Source organism: Plecotus auritus (assembly GCF_963455305.1).
Source record: "Plecotus auritus genome assembly, chromosome: 7".
Classification (NCBI taxonomy): Eukaryota; Metazoa; Chordata; class Mammalia; order Chiroptera; family Vespertilionidae; genus Plecotus; species Plecotus auritus.
The window spans coordinates 48,644,534-48,657,977 of record NC_137774.1 but is presented as its reverse complement, the minus strand read 5'-3'; the positions used below and the strand labels follow the sequence as shown (position 1 = coordinate 48,657,977).

Sequence of the window (13,444 nt, the reverse complement as noted above, 5' to 3'; positions counted from 1 at the left end):
TTTCACAGACCTAGAAAGAACTCTCCAAAAATTCATCTGGAATAAAAAAAGACCCCGAGTAGCCACAGCGATCCTGAGAAAGAAGAATAAAGTAGGAGGGATCTCAATACCAGATTTCAAGCTGTATTACAAAGCCACTGTCCTCAAAACAGCCTGGTACTGGCACAAGAACAGCCATATAGATCAATGGAATAGAATAGAGAATCCAGATATCGACCCAAACCAATATGCACAATTAATATTTGACAAAGGAGGCATGAGCATACAATGGAGTCAAGACAGTCTCTTCAATAAATGGTGTTGGGAAAATTGGACAGATACATGCAAAAAAATGAAACAAATCACCAACTTACACCATACACAAAAATAAACTCAAAATTGTTACAGGACTTAAATATAAGACGGGAAACCATAAAAATACTAGAGGAATCCACAGGCAGCAAAATCTCAGACATATGCCAAAAGAACTTCTTCACTGATACTGCCCCTAGGGCAATGGAAGCCAAAGAGAAAATAAACAAATGGGACTACATCAAAATAAAAAGCTTTTGCACAGCAAAAGAAACCATCAACAAAACAACAAGAAAGTCCACTGTATGGGAGAACATATTTGCAAATGTTATCACTGATAAAGGTTTAATCTCCAACATCTACAGGCAGCTTATACAACTTAATAAAAGGAAGATAAATGATCCAATAAAAAAATGGGCAACGGACCTAAATAGAATCTTTTCGAAAGAAGACAGAAGGAAGGCCAAGAGACACATGAAAACATGCTCAAAGTCATTAATTACCTGAGAGATGCAAACCAAAATGACAATGCGATACCATCTCACACCTGTCAGAATGGCTATCATCAACAAATCAACAAATGACAAGTGTTGGTGAGGATGTGGAGAAAAAGGAACCCTCGTGCACTGCTGGTGGGAATGCAGACTGGTGCAGCCACTGTGGAGAACAGTATGGAGTTTCCTCAAAAAACTGAAAATGGAACTCCCACTTGACCCAGTAATCCCACTCCTAGGAATATATCCTAAGAAACTAGAAACACCAATCAGAAAGGATATATGCACCCCTATGTTCATAGCAGCACAATTTACAATAGCTAAGATTTGGAAACAGCCTAAGTGCCCGTCAGCAGATGACTGGATCAGAAAACTATGGTACATCTACACAATGGAATACTATGCTGCCATAAAAAAGAAGGAATTACTACCATTTGTAGGCACCTGGATGGAATTAGAGAACATTATGCTAAGTGAAATAAGCCAGTCAATGAAAGAAAAATACCACATGATCCCACTCATTTGGGGATAATGAAAAACAGTATAAACTGATGAACAAAAAGATAGATACAGAGGCAGTAAAGCATCAAACAGACTGTCAAATTACAGCGGTAAGGTTAGGGAGAGGTGGGGGAATTAAGAGATCAACTGAAGGACTTATATGCATGCATATAAGAGTAACCAATGAATGCAAAACATTGGGGGGTTAGGGCATGTATGGGAGTGGGGTGGCGGGGCGGTAATGGTAAGATATGTACACATATAATACCTTAATAAAAAAAATTAAAAAAAAAAGATGAACACAAAAAATAAATAAATAATTAAATAAATTTATTGGCCTTTTCTAGAAAATTCTTGAAAAACCTTATAACCGTGGTTTTGAACTCTATATCCAGTCGTTTGCTTTTGTCCATTTCTTTCATTTGTGACCTGTTTCTTTGTCTCCACAGTTTGGTTGTTTCCCTGTGTTGATAGAATGGCTTTGTGTGCTAGGTGTCCCATATGGCCCAGTGGCTCAGCCTCCCTAGTTACCTGAGGTGGACACTCTTGGTGCACCCCTTTGTGGTCTGAGTGCACAGTCTTGTTGTAATTAAGCCTTGATTGTTGTTGGTATCACTGGGAAGAATTGACCTCTAGGCCAGTTGGCTGTGAGGATCAGTTGTGTCTATGATGGGAGAACTTCTGTTCTGGAGACACCCTTATGAGGCAAGACTTGCTTCAGTGGGGCTTTGGTGCTCACTGAGTCTGCCCTGAGTGTGTCCCTTATGGATCTGAGGAGTTGTAATCTGGATGGTCCTACTCTGACCCCTGGGTACACTGGCTCTTGGATCTCCAAGGATGTGCTAATTTAGCCTCTGCCTGAGGCCACCCAGCAGGAGCTATGGAGAGATCTGCAGATTCCTCTTCTTTGTTTGGGTTTTGGAGGTGCCCAGATGAGGCCCAGCTGTGAAGCAATGCAAGCTGCTGTGGGGCCTTGGGTCTTCTTTTGGACGTTCTGGGTCTCTCTGACTCAGCTGCAGTTTGTTAGGTAAGTTTAGATTTCAAAGGACCAGGCCATTCATATGCAAAAGCCTCTGCACACAGCTTGGATGGGGCAGAGTCTCAGGGCGGAGCAAACAGCAATGGCTTCCCGTCAGCCCTGCCCTAAGAGGCCCCTGGGTCCCAGTGTCCCTTGGTAATTGCTGCAAGCACCTCTGAGAGAAAGCCGCCCTCAAGTTTTGCCTGCTGCCAGACAGTCCAGTTTCTCCTCGTATAAGTCTGGGTCCCCAGAGTCTCGCCCGGAACTGGAGTTCAGAGCAGTCGGGAGCTTGTATCTCCCTGCGGATTGAAAAAGCCAGCCGCATACTCAGTTGCCAGCCCTCTCCACGTGCACGCCTCCATACCTCTGCACTTTACTTCTGCAACTCCTCTGAGGCTCAGTGTGCTTTTCTCTTCCCTTCTAGTTGTAGAATTTCCACTCAGCCAGCTTTCCTGTGGTTCTGGATGATGTCCGTTTTGTCTTTTAGTTGTAGTTTTGAAGTGGTTGTGCAAGGCAGCAAGTTCAGGTGTTTACCTATGCTGCCATCTTGGTTTCTCCCCTGGATCTATTTTGTTAAACAGTTTATTTTGTTCATTGGATTCCACATATGTGTGAGGTCATGTGATACTTGTCTTTTTCACAGAGTTGATATGTTTAATAAAGAGATTGACTCAATTTTTAGATATTTGACTGCGATAGCATTAAGCCTCATGCCTCTCTCTCCTCTGCTGTTCCACATCTGGGCAAGCGGATAAGTAAGCCTAGGCACTCCCTCTCTGGTGCTGGAGGGAAGTTGTACCATGTGAGCCCTGCCCATGCTCAGGAACTCTCACCCTGGCTTCACCCCATAACTTCCCTAAGACCCCACGGTAGTCTCCTTTCCTTGCTCTCTCAAACCATTTACAGACTGCTCCCTGCTTGCCCCAGAAGGTCTTATGTGTTGATCCTGTTTCCCCAGAGTGCCCACATACACATCATAAGTTACCTGCAGCCTTTCCACTATTACTCAGCTCTGCTTGTGGGTTTGGTCTCTCCAATGATATGTGAAAGTAGACTTTGTCCAAAGCACCTACCACAGTGCCACTTTGTCCAAAGCACCTACCACAGTTTTAAGGAACCTACACATTCTTGTCATTTGAATGCATTCATTCATTCAATATTTACTGGTATTGAATGCCTACTACATGCCAGGCACTTGGGAATACAAAGCTAAACATAAAAATACACTTGCCTTCCAAAGAAGCTTACAATCCTAAGCTCAAGAGAAAGAGGAGATGAAGGAGGCCTTAGGAAGTTTGTAAAATTCTGTTGGGCAGAAATGGAGGTCGGGAGAAAAAAGGGCATTCTATGGGGAAGGATCAACAGGAGCCAGCATGTGAAGCGAGGAGTGTGGGGCAGGACAGGGAGGAATGCCACTGCAGTAGGAGAGTCTTACAGTGACAAGGGGAAAGCCAAGCTGGAGAAGGACATAGGACTGGCCCGGGCTTGCCCAGGCTCTTCTCCTGAGTGGCTGAGCACCTGTCCTGTCTTTCTGTGCCTTCCACACGGGCTCTGTGGCCTCTCAACTTCACCCTGGCCACTCAGAGCAGGGCACACTCCTTCACTCACGTGGGGAGTGGAGTGGAGCTGCACGCAGATGGTGAAGGAGGGGCCAGGAAGTGGGAGTTTTGGTCCCAGGGACAGCTCTCCTGAGCCTCTTCTGACCTTTGTGGGCTTAGATTTTCTCATTTGGAAAATGAGGCCAAGTAATTGTTCGCATAGCTCACCCGCTAATGTAGATACAAGCGCTATGAAAACTCTACAGCCCTTCCTGTGCTTTCTCGGGGTTTCTGTAGTTATTGAATTGTGATTTCGGGTTTACTCGCTGTTCCTCCCGTAAGACTGTGAGTTCCCTGTGGGCAAGAACTTTCTTAGTCATCTGTGTATGCCTCTGGCCTAGCAGCTGTCTGGAACTTTAGGAAGTGCTCAATTAATCAAGTTTGACATCTGGGCGGCCAGCAGGAAGGCTCTTAACAGGCCCAGGAAAGCTGCAGCCGCTGTAATTATTTCTCTGTGTGCCAGGAAGTCGTGTTCATCTCCTTCAGGCAGCACTCCAGCGCTTCTGCCCAGCTTGCATCATCATTAACCCTCTGCAGCCCCGTTACCTCCTCTGGCGTCACCACAATACTGAGCAAATTACACTGCCATGGGGGCTCCCGCTGCCAGGACTGGGGCTGAAACGCGCTTCCTTGAAGCTCTGGATTGAACACAATTGCAACATTTAATCTCCCAAATGAGGGAAAGGCATTTCTAATAAGTTAAATGGAAATGACTAATTAACCTAATTACCTTGGACTGTGTAGCAAAATACTACTGTGCTAAACTGGCCTCCAGAGCGGTGGTAAGGGGCCTTTCAAAGGCTAACACAGGCGTGCATCACAGATGAGATTTTCTAATGAAGAGCAGAACAGTCCCAGTACCTTCAAGTTCCGCATTTGATTAAACTTCAGAAATTCTAACAAAGCGTACTAATAGAAGCAATATGTTATCACAAAGATTTCATTCATTACCTGCCTATTAGTGCTGCTGGGGAAACAAGGCAATCCATCTTCCTCGTCAGACAGAATGTTTAAAGAATTTTGTTTCATCATGTCCTATTCAATTATACGTAGTTTGTTTCTTTAGGCTAAAATCCAATTGAACACTTCAAAAGAGCATTGATCAAAGGCCTCAGTGATGGGCACTCACACCGCGTTGTGTTTTCACCGGCTTGTATCCCGCACTGCGCTTGAGTTTGGGGCTGACTCGCTGCTCCACTAACAGAACTCAGAGACAGGAGAGATAAAGCCTCACTCATCTGCAAAGCTTTTGAGCAGCCAGATGAGCTTAGCCCACAAAACAAAACAAAACAAAAACTGCAGAGCGAAGAAAAGCAAACCGAACAATCCATTTTGTGAAAAGAGGAGCGGAACTAAATTGCACAGTAGCTTTAGAGTTGTCAATAGTGCTTTTGAGCCATTTATTCTTTGTAACTTCTGCCGTCAAGGGCTTTGTGGGTAACAGAGTGAAAGGCAACTGGATTTGGCCCACTTTGGCACCTCAAACTGCTCAAAGTTTTTCCTTCCATGGACAAATGCTATAAGGTACAACCCACATCAACCACAGAATGTACACACCTTAGAGATGGGTAATTAACAACCGTGATTGTGATGAGGTGAGTCCTGTCCACCAAAAAGATAGGTTGAAAAACTAACCTCCCGGATTTGCAAAAGTGAGCTTATTTTAAAATAGGGTCTTTGCAGATGTAATCCAGTTGGGATGAGGTCAGTAGGATGGGCCATAGTCTAATATGACATGCTCTTTTAAGAGAAGCGATGGAGACACACAGAGGGAGGATGGCCATGCAGAGACAGCAGGATGAGGGCAGAGATTGAAGTGATCTTGCAACAAATCAAGGAACGCTGGGGCTATCAGAAGCTGGAAGAGGGAGGAAGCATCCTCCCCTTGCAGCCTTTAGGAGGGACCATGGCTTGCTGAAACTTGATTCAGACTTCTAGCCTCCAGAACTGTGAGATAATAAATTTCTGCCGTTTTGAGCCACCTAGCCTGTGGTACTTTGTTATGGCAATTCTCAGAAACAAACATGATAGCCATAACCATACCATAATCATAACCAGCTTCTATTTACTGATTAGCTATATGTCTGACATGACCCTGTGAGGTAGGTATTATAATGACCATTTTGAAGATAAGGAAAGAAAGTCTCAGAGGAATAAGGAACATGTCAGAGGCCGCACACACTCAAACTTGATTCCGGAATGTCTGACTCTGGCCTTTGTTAGCTAGTTCATCCCCATCACTGCCCCCGTTCTGCAAATACTCTCATTCAGAACTGCTTTCCATAATGTATTTTCCATAGGGCATCAGACTATGCCATTATCCTCAAGCTCTGGGGCAGCACTGTCCAACAAGGTAGCCACTGGCCAAATGTGAGTGCAGAGCAAATAAAATGTGGCCAGTGTGACTGAAGAAATGAAATCTTTGATTTTAACATCAAATACTATTATTTTAACATCAAATACAATTAAGTTTAGAAATTGGAACTTGCTTTAGTAATTGGAAAACTTTTAAGTATGCTTGGAAAAACTTGGGTATATCGATTAACTGTTTTCTCTCTAAAATTTTCTGAAATATAAATTCAAATAAAATATTTCTGATGAAAACTTAACATCTAATTGAGAAGTGCTATAAGGGAAAAAAATACAAACCAGAATTCAGATTCAGTACAAAAATTTAAAATAGTTCATTAATAATATTTATAATAATTACATATTAAAATGATATTTTGCCTTATTGGCTTAAAGAAAATATATTATTAAAATTAATTTCATTGATTTCTTATCACATTTTTTATTTTACTTTTTTAAAATCCTCACCTGAGGATATGTTTTTCATTGATTCTAAGAAGAGCAGAAAGGAGAGAGAGCGAGAGTGTGTGTGTGTGTGTGTGTGAGAGAGAAACATTGATGAGAGAGAAATATTGATCAGTTGCTTCCTGTACATGCCCAGACCAGGGATCAAACCCACAACCCAGGTATGTGCCCTGACTGGGAATAGAACCCATGATCCTTTTGTGTATGGGACACTCTAACCAGCTGAGCCACACTGGCCAGGGCAATTTCTTATTACATTTTTACTATATGGCTACTAGAAAATTTTAAATTACATATGTGACATACATTATATTTCTTTTGGACAGTGGTACTCAAGAGTGTCTATGCACTCATATCTTATGTAGCCTAGAAGAGTTGATGATTTCCACACATGTGGTCTGCATTTATTGTAATTATTCTAAGGCATTTTGTAACTTTGTGATTTTATTGCTGTTGTGAATGGAATGTCCCCTTGGTTCTTTCCCAATACCTTATTCTCTATCTCATTTGCCAGATTGGGTCCAGAATGACAAATAAAGTTAGTAGATAAAAACCAAATCACACCTTTATTATTTAGATCAGAGATCAGCAAAAATGCAGCTTGCAAGGCCAATCTAGCTCACCACCTGTGTTTGTAAATAAAGTTTTATTCATACTCAGCTATCCGTACCCTGGCTCATACCACAAAAGGCTGCAGGTTTGATTCCCACTCTGGCGCATTTGGGAGGCAACCAATTGATGGTTCTCCCTCCCTTTCTCTCTCTCTCAAATCAATAAAGCACTTCTTCAGGTGAGGATTGAAACAAAAAAATATACTCAGCCATTTCCACTTGCTTATGTACGGTGTGTGACTTTGGCAGAGTTGAATAGTTGTGACAGAGTCTGACCCTCAAAGTAGAAATATTTACTATGGAGCCCCATACAGAAAATGTTTGATGACCTCTGATTTAGATACAGCCCTAAAAAAATAATTTAAGAAATAGCAACAGATTCTGAAAAAAGAGTTAGAGAACTATTTTGGGCAATGGCGGCATGGGTGGAATTAGCCTTGGATTTCTGAAGATGAATCCTTTGAAGGGGACAGCAAGCATATAAATGACTAAGTGTGGGGCTTAGTTATAAAGTAAATCAGACTGGGATGGATCTCAAGGGAGTGATGCTGAGGGAACAAGCACTTCTGAAAAGATTACATACTGTATATTTCCATTTCTATAACATTCTTGAGATGACAGCATTATAAAATGGAGAACAGATTAGTGGTTGCCAGGCATTAGGAACTGGGGGAGGAAGGAGGTTGTTGTGATTATGAAGGGGTGACATGAGGGATCCCGGCAGTGATGACATTTCCTCTGTCTTGGCTGTGGTGGTTACATGAATCTTCACAGACACACACATGCTCACACACAATGAGTGCATGACAAACTGGTGAATCAAACACTGGTGGACTGTATCGATGTCGACTTCCTGGGTGTGATTCTGTGCTACAGGAATGCAAGATGTCACCACTGGGGGAACTGGGTACCAGGAATATCTGTACTCTTTCTTATAACTGCATGTGAATCTACATTGGCTCAAAAATTTAGTAAAATATACAAAGAGAAAGAGAGCTAATCGTATTATTTCAGACTTTGTGCTATGAAATGTATAAAATGCAACAAACATGGAAGGGCATACACGGGGTGTGTTTTGTGCAGATGCCAGTCCCCACACAGCACCAGTGCCCACCGTGGGCGCTCACTCAGGTGGGACTGGGCAGCTGCCCTGGTGGAGTGAGGATGTTCACTCAGCCAACCTTTCTGCTCGGCATCACAGCATGGCTCCCAGGGAAAGGAACTTATAGTTTTTGCTCTTTTCAATGTTCCTAGAATCCCAACCAAGCAAAGCTGAATAACATGGAAAGAAACTGGGCTTTGCCATCAGACAGGCTGGAATTTGAGTCCTAGATTTACTACTTATACAATGTGGGACCTCACTTTCTTCATATGTGAAAAGGGAACAAATAATCCCTATGGCCCAGGTGACCATGAGAATAAGATAAGGTGATGAATTTCTAAGGTGCTCAATAATAGTGAGTTACTCAGCCCTGATGACCCCAGGCTGGCTGCATCCCCTGCCTTGAGGCTGAGTTGGTTAGGGTTAGGGTTAAGTTAGGGCAGTGGTCAGCAAACTCATTGTCAACAGAGCCAAATATCAACAGTACAATGATTGAAATTTCTTTTGAGAGCCAAATTTTTTAAACTTAAACTTCTTCTAACGTCACTTCTTCAAAATAGACTCGCCCAGGCCATGGTATTTTGTGGAAGAGCCACACTCAAGGGGCCAAAGAGCCGCATGTGGCTCACGAGCCGCAGTTTGCCGACCACTGGGTTAGGGCGAAGATGCCTGAACAGAGCCTGGCATCTGTCTGCTTCATGGAGGTGCTGTCCCAGCCTCTCAGCACCCCAACAGCAGCCCTAGGGCATCACAGAGGAGCACATACCCAGCCTGATGCGCTGACAGGTGAAGGGAGCTCAGCTGCGTCAGAGAAGCTCCCAGGATCTTTCTGTTCCCTCACATGGGGAGGCTGAGCCCTCACAACAGCAGGCACTCTGCAAAGCCATCCCAGCAGCCAGGAAGGGGGAGCTCTGCTGTGGGGGGCTATGTTCAAACAGCTCCCTGATGAACCCCAAAAGAGAGCCCTGGGGACAAGGGTCAGAGACAAACTCCAGGAGGTGAGAACGTACCTTTTCCCGGGGCTGGTACTGACCTTGATGCCTCCCCAGGCCTGATGGGAGAGGAACTCCACTGGGCTGGTGACGCCGGCCTGCACGGGGGATCGCAGCAGGAAGTCCAGCTCTGCCGTGCTGACCGCCTGGTTCAGGAGGAGGATCTGCAAGTGGGCAATGACACCGCGTGTCTTAGCTGGTGATGGGCACAGGGTCCGGAGGGCCTCAGGGTCGTCCCTCCGTGTAACTGCTGCTACTTCTAGCACTAGCACTTGCCCATCAGTTTTGAGTGTTAGAAGAAGGTGATGTGGAAGAAGGTGTATATCTATGCAAATCACTCCTGTGTATGTCTGCTTTCACCCTAAAATCAGCAGGACTTAAATGCACCCGACGAATGACTATAAACTTGAAAAGCAAGAGTTTTATGTATCAGTCATAAATGCCATGGGATGCATTCCTGCCATCTATTGAGAAGATGATACATCCAAATGATGTGTTTGAGGAGCATGTCAAAGTAACATATGAATATATGCAAAATAGAAGTGCATATATGAATCAACAACGCTAAAGGGCTTCCCGAGAAGGGGCGTGGCCGGGGGGCAGGGCTGGGGTATTGATTTTACGAAACTCTCTCTAAGTATTTTGAACTGGGTCTTGGAGAAGCTGAGAGATAGAAATACTCAGACAGGGAGGGAAGGCTTTCAGGGAGGAGGCACTGAGAGTGCAGAGCTTGGAGGGAATTGGGGAGGTGTGCACGGCGTTCCTTTTGTCTGAGCTGAGAGTCATGCTGAGAGCTGCTTGGGAAATTGTTCTCCCCTCTTCAAGGAGTGTTCTCTGCTAAGGAGTTACAGATGGAAATGTTCACTAAGAAAAAATAATTCAGTCAATTTGAGAAACCGTCTCTAAGGCGATAGGCTAGCAATAATAGATGAGGCAGAGAGGCCCTTGCAAAGTGAGGGTGAAATATTTGCGAGGAGAGAAGAGTGAAAAGTGGGGAATAATTGGTGGGAGGGAAGTCAGTCCATGCTGGGGCTCAGAGTTGCTTTTGTGATGGCCAGGCTGTCCTGTGGAGTGGGGAGTGCCGAGAGTGAGGTACAAGCCACACCAACTCCCCCATGTGTTCAGTCCTTGAAACGCACAGTCAGCATAGAAGTGACCTTAGAAGATCTGGCTTTTAGAACTGGAAGAGGCCTCAAAATCATCGGATTGGAGCTCCTAATTCATATGTGGAAAAAATTCCCAATGCTAAATGAGTACAAGGAAATACATTTTCATGTGTGGTTTTTTTTTTTTTTCATGTTAAGAGGAAATAAAAGACAAAGGTTTCTTATTAACACCGGCGGTCCCTCGTGCTCCCAGACCTTGGAGAACCAGGGTTCTAAAGGACACTTTTAAGGTCAAGGCTGCTATAACTATAGAAAGACATTTGCAATTTCTTATTCCAGGGGAATGGTGGGACATTAAACTTAAAACCTACAAGTAAATAATTAGTGAGGAATACTCTAGACCCGTGGTCGGCAAACTGCGGCTCTTTGGCCCCTTGAGTGTGGCTCTTCCACAAAATACCATGGCCTGGGCAAGTCTATTTTGAAGAAGTGGCATTAGAAGAAGTTTAAGTTTAAAAAATTTGGCTCTCAGAAGAAATTTCAATCGTTGTACTGTTGATATTTGGCTCTGTTGACTAATGAGTTTGCCGACCACTGCACTAGACAGTTCTTAGTGCATCTCAAGAAGTGTCTAGTCATTGCTGTGGCACCAGCTTCCTCTCTGTGCCGGTTTGGGTTGATGGGGAGTGGCTGCTGAGGGCTCTGGGGAGCAGGACCTCAGGTCATCCAGGACCAGTGAGAAAAAGGACAATGATGAGTGGACAATGATGCAGAAGCACGCAGGTCCCCAATGGGACCTTCCCATCTGACCCCTCTGCTTGGAGCTCACAGTCCTCACATACTATGGGAAACAATGTTAAAAGAAGAAAGCTTTTTGTTTTGTTTTGTTTTTACATTTGCTGATTGGGCACTAGAAAATGACTTGTTTTCTGGAAACTTCTTCAATTCACTTTTACCTGAAAGGTGAGCTGGGCCAGGTAAGTCAGCTTATCACACTCGAAGAGCCCGCGGTTGGTGTACTGGAACATGGAGAAGGTGATGCTGTCCAGCAGGTTGGCCACGCGCTGAGGGAGGCTCTCGTGGGGCGTGGACTTCTTCACCGCCCTCTGGAAGACGCTGCTGAAGGCCTGGGGGCGGGAGGCAGGAGGGTGACACAGCTGTTAGTTCCCCTGCAGTCTGACCTGTGAGGAATATCATCATTTCCGAGTCACAGAACTCTTTTCCCAGCGTCTCCTGCCGAGAAGAACAGCAGCAACAAGAACATTCTGTCTTTGTTTGCTGTTTGCTTAGTTTGCTCATATGAATTACTACATGGTCTCAAAGTGGGCAAAGCTCCGAGGCACGCAGAGAAGAGCCTACGTTTGGATCAGGGAAAAATAAATGTCCAGTGGCCAAAATAATTACATCCAGCAAGTTTTGTTGTATAACTACCTGATAAAAAGTTGATACAGTCAACAATAACCAGCTGGGCTTAATTATTCCACTCACTAGATTACAAAATTCTTGAGGGTAGGACCAATGTTTTGTACAACTTTGTTGTCCAAAAGAGACCCTGGTACGTAACAGGCACTCAGAATGTTTTTAATTAGATACTTCCCCTGTGTAATGGCCAGAATCTCTCGTGTTCTTTCTATTTCTGTCGACTCTGCAGTCCTTGGATGAGGCCCCCCCGACCCCGTTTCTTGGGGACTCTCCCTGTAGTGGGGAGCACGCGCTGCTCCCGGGACATCTTTTGAACTACACACAACAGGCATAGCATGAACTACAGATCACGACTCTCTGTGCCATTCTTTTAAACTTAGCCACAGACTTTTAACAAAAATATATTTAGGAATGCTGCATTTTGAATGTCATACAATAGACTGAGTCATTTAAAAAATCAAAACATCATTGGGTCCCTCCCATAGTTGGCTGTGCAGATTTCTTTTCTCTATTTTTGTCTTGTTGCTTTAAGAAGGAAAAACTCTTCGGGCTTTCTAACACCAAGCGTCTGAAACCCAGTGGAGAACATGGAAGATTTGTGCCTCAGTATTTCCTCATCAGCAAAATGGGGGAGGGGGGTGTGCGCATGCCTCTCCCTCGTCCATAGTCTATGTGTTTCTTGTTCGCAACGTCCTTGCAGCTTTTCTCCACTCAGAGAGCCTCTGAGCACCTCCCCCACCTCACTGTGACGCCCGCCCTCAGGAGGCAGGCTTCAGGCTTCAGGCTTCAGCCTGCAGTACGGGGCTGGCTGCAAGCTGGCCATGCTCCCCAACAGCACAGGGCGGTTGGTGGGTCGTCTCAGTTCATGGAGACGCAGTGCATCCTTTTCCCCCAGGGGCCACTACGCTTTCCCCTAAAACTCCACATGACAGTGATCAGTAAAGAGTCTCTAGTTACTACGTTTCCACAACGTGATTCACAATTCAGGAAAAGATCTAAAGAAATTTTGAAAACCTGGGCACATGGAGCATTTTCTTTGCGCTAGGCTGATTCCGGCCCTTTTCCTTCCTGTCCTCTTCCTCTTCCTCTTACTGCTGGTGCTTGGACAGCTGTGGTGGGGCCTGTGCTTCCTCCAGGGGTCTCTCCTGCCCACAGATCTTATTTCGGCTCTAATGCCCTTGTTGCTCCTTTAGGGCCCTTAGATACTTTTTTCCTTTTCATGTATATCAGATGGAGAGCACGCTGAGGTGGGGGCAGGCCTTGCCAACTGTCTTATGCAGGCGTCCTCAAACTACGGCCCGCGGGCCACATGCGGCCCGCCGAGGACATTTATCCCGCCCGCCGGGTGCCGCTGCCTGTCCTGCTTAGCAGCCGACTTGTCCTGGGCCCGCAGTGCGCATAGGAATTTGTTCATAGTTTTTTTTTTTTAAAACTATAGTCCGGCCCTCCAACGGTCTGAGGGACAGTGAACTGGCCCCCTGTTTAAAAAGTTTGA

General features: G+C 44.9%; 1 protein-coding gene across 1 annotated transcript in view; it reads right to left on the bottom strand.

The window, feature by feature from the left end:
- Positions 1-13,444, bottom strand: part of DNAH9 (dynein axonemal heavy chain 9) — a 362,400-nt gene that overhangs the window by 50,535 nt on the left and 298,421 nt on the right. The window contains exons 58-59 of the mRNA XM_080680625.1: positions 11,484-11,654; positions 9,463-9,585 (exon numbers count right to left, since the gene is read on the bottom strand). Of these exons, the coding sequence (XP_080536751.1) occupies positions 9,463-9,585; positions 11,484-11,654 (294 nt within the window). The remainder of the gene's footprint in view (positions 1-9,462; positions 9,586-11,483; positions 11,655-13,444) is intronic.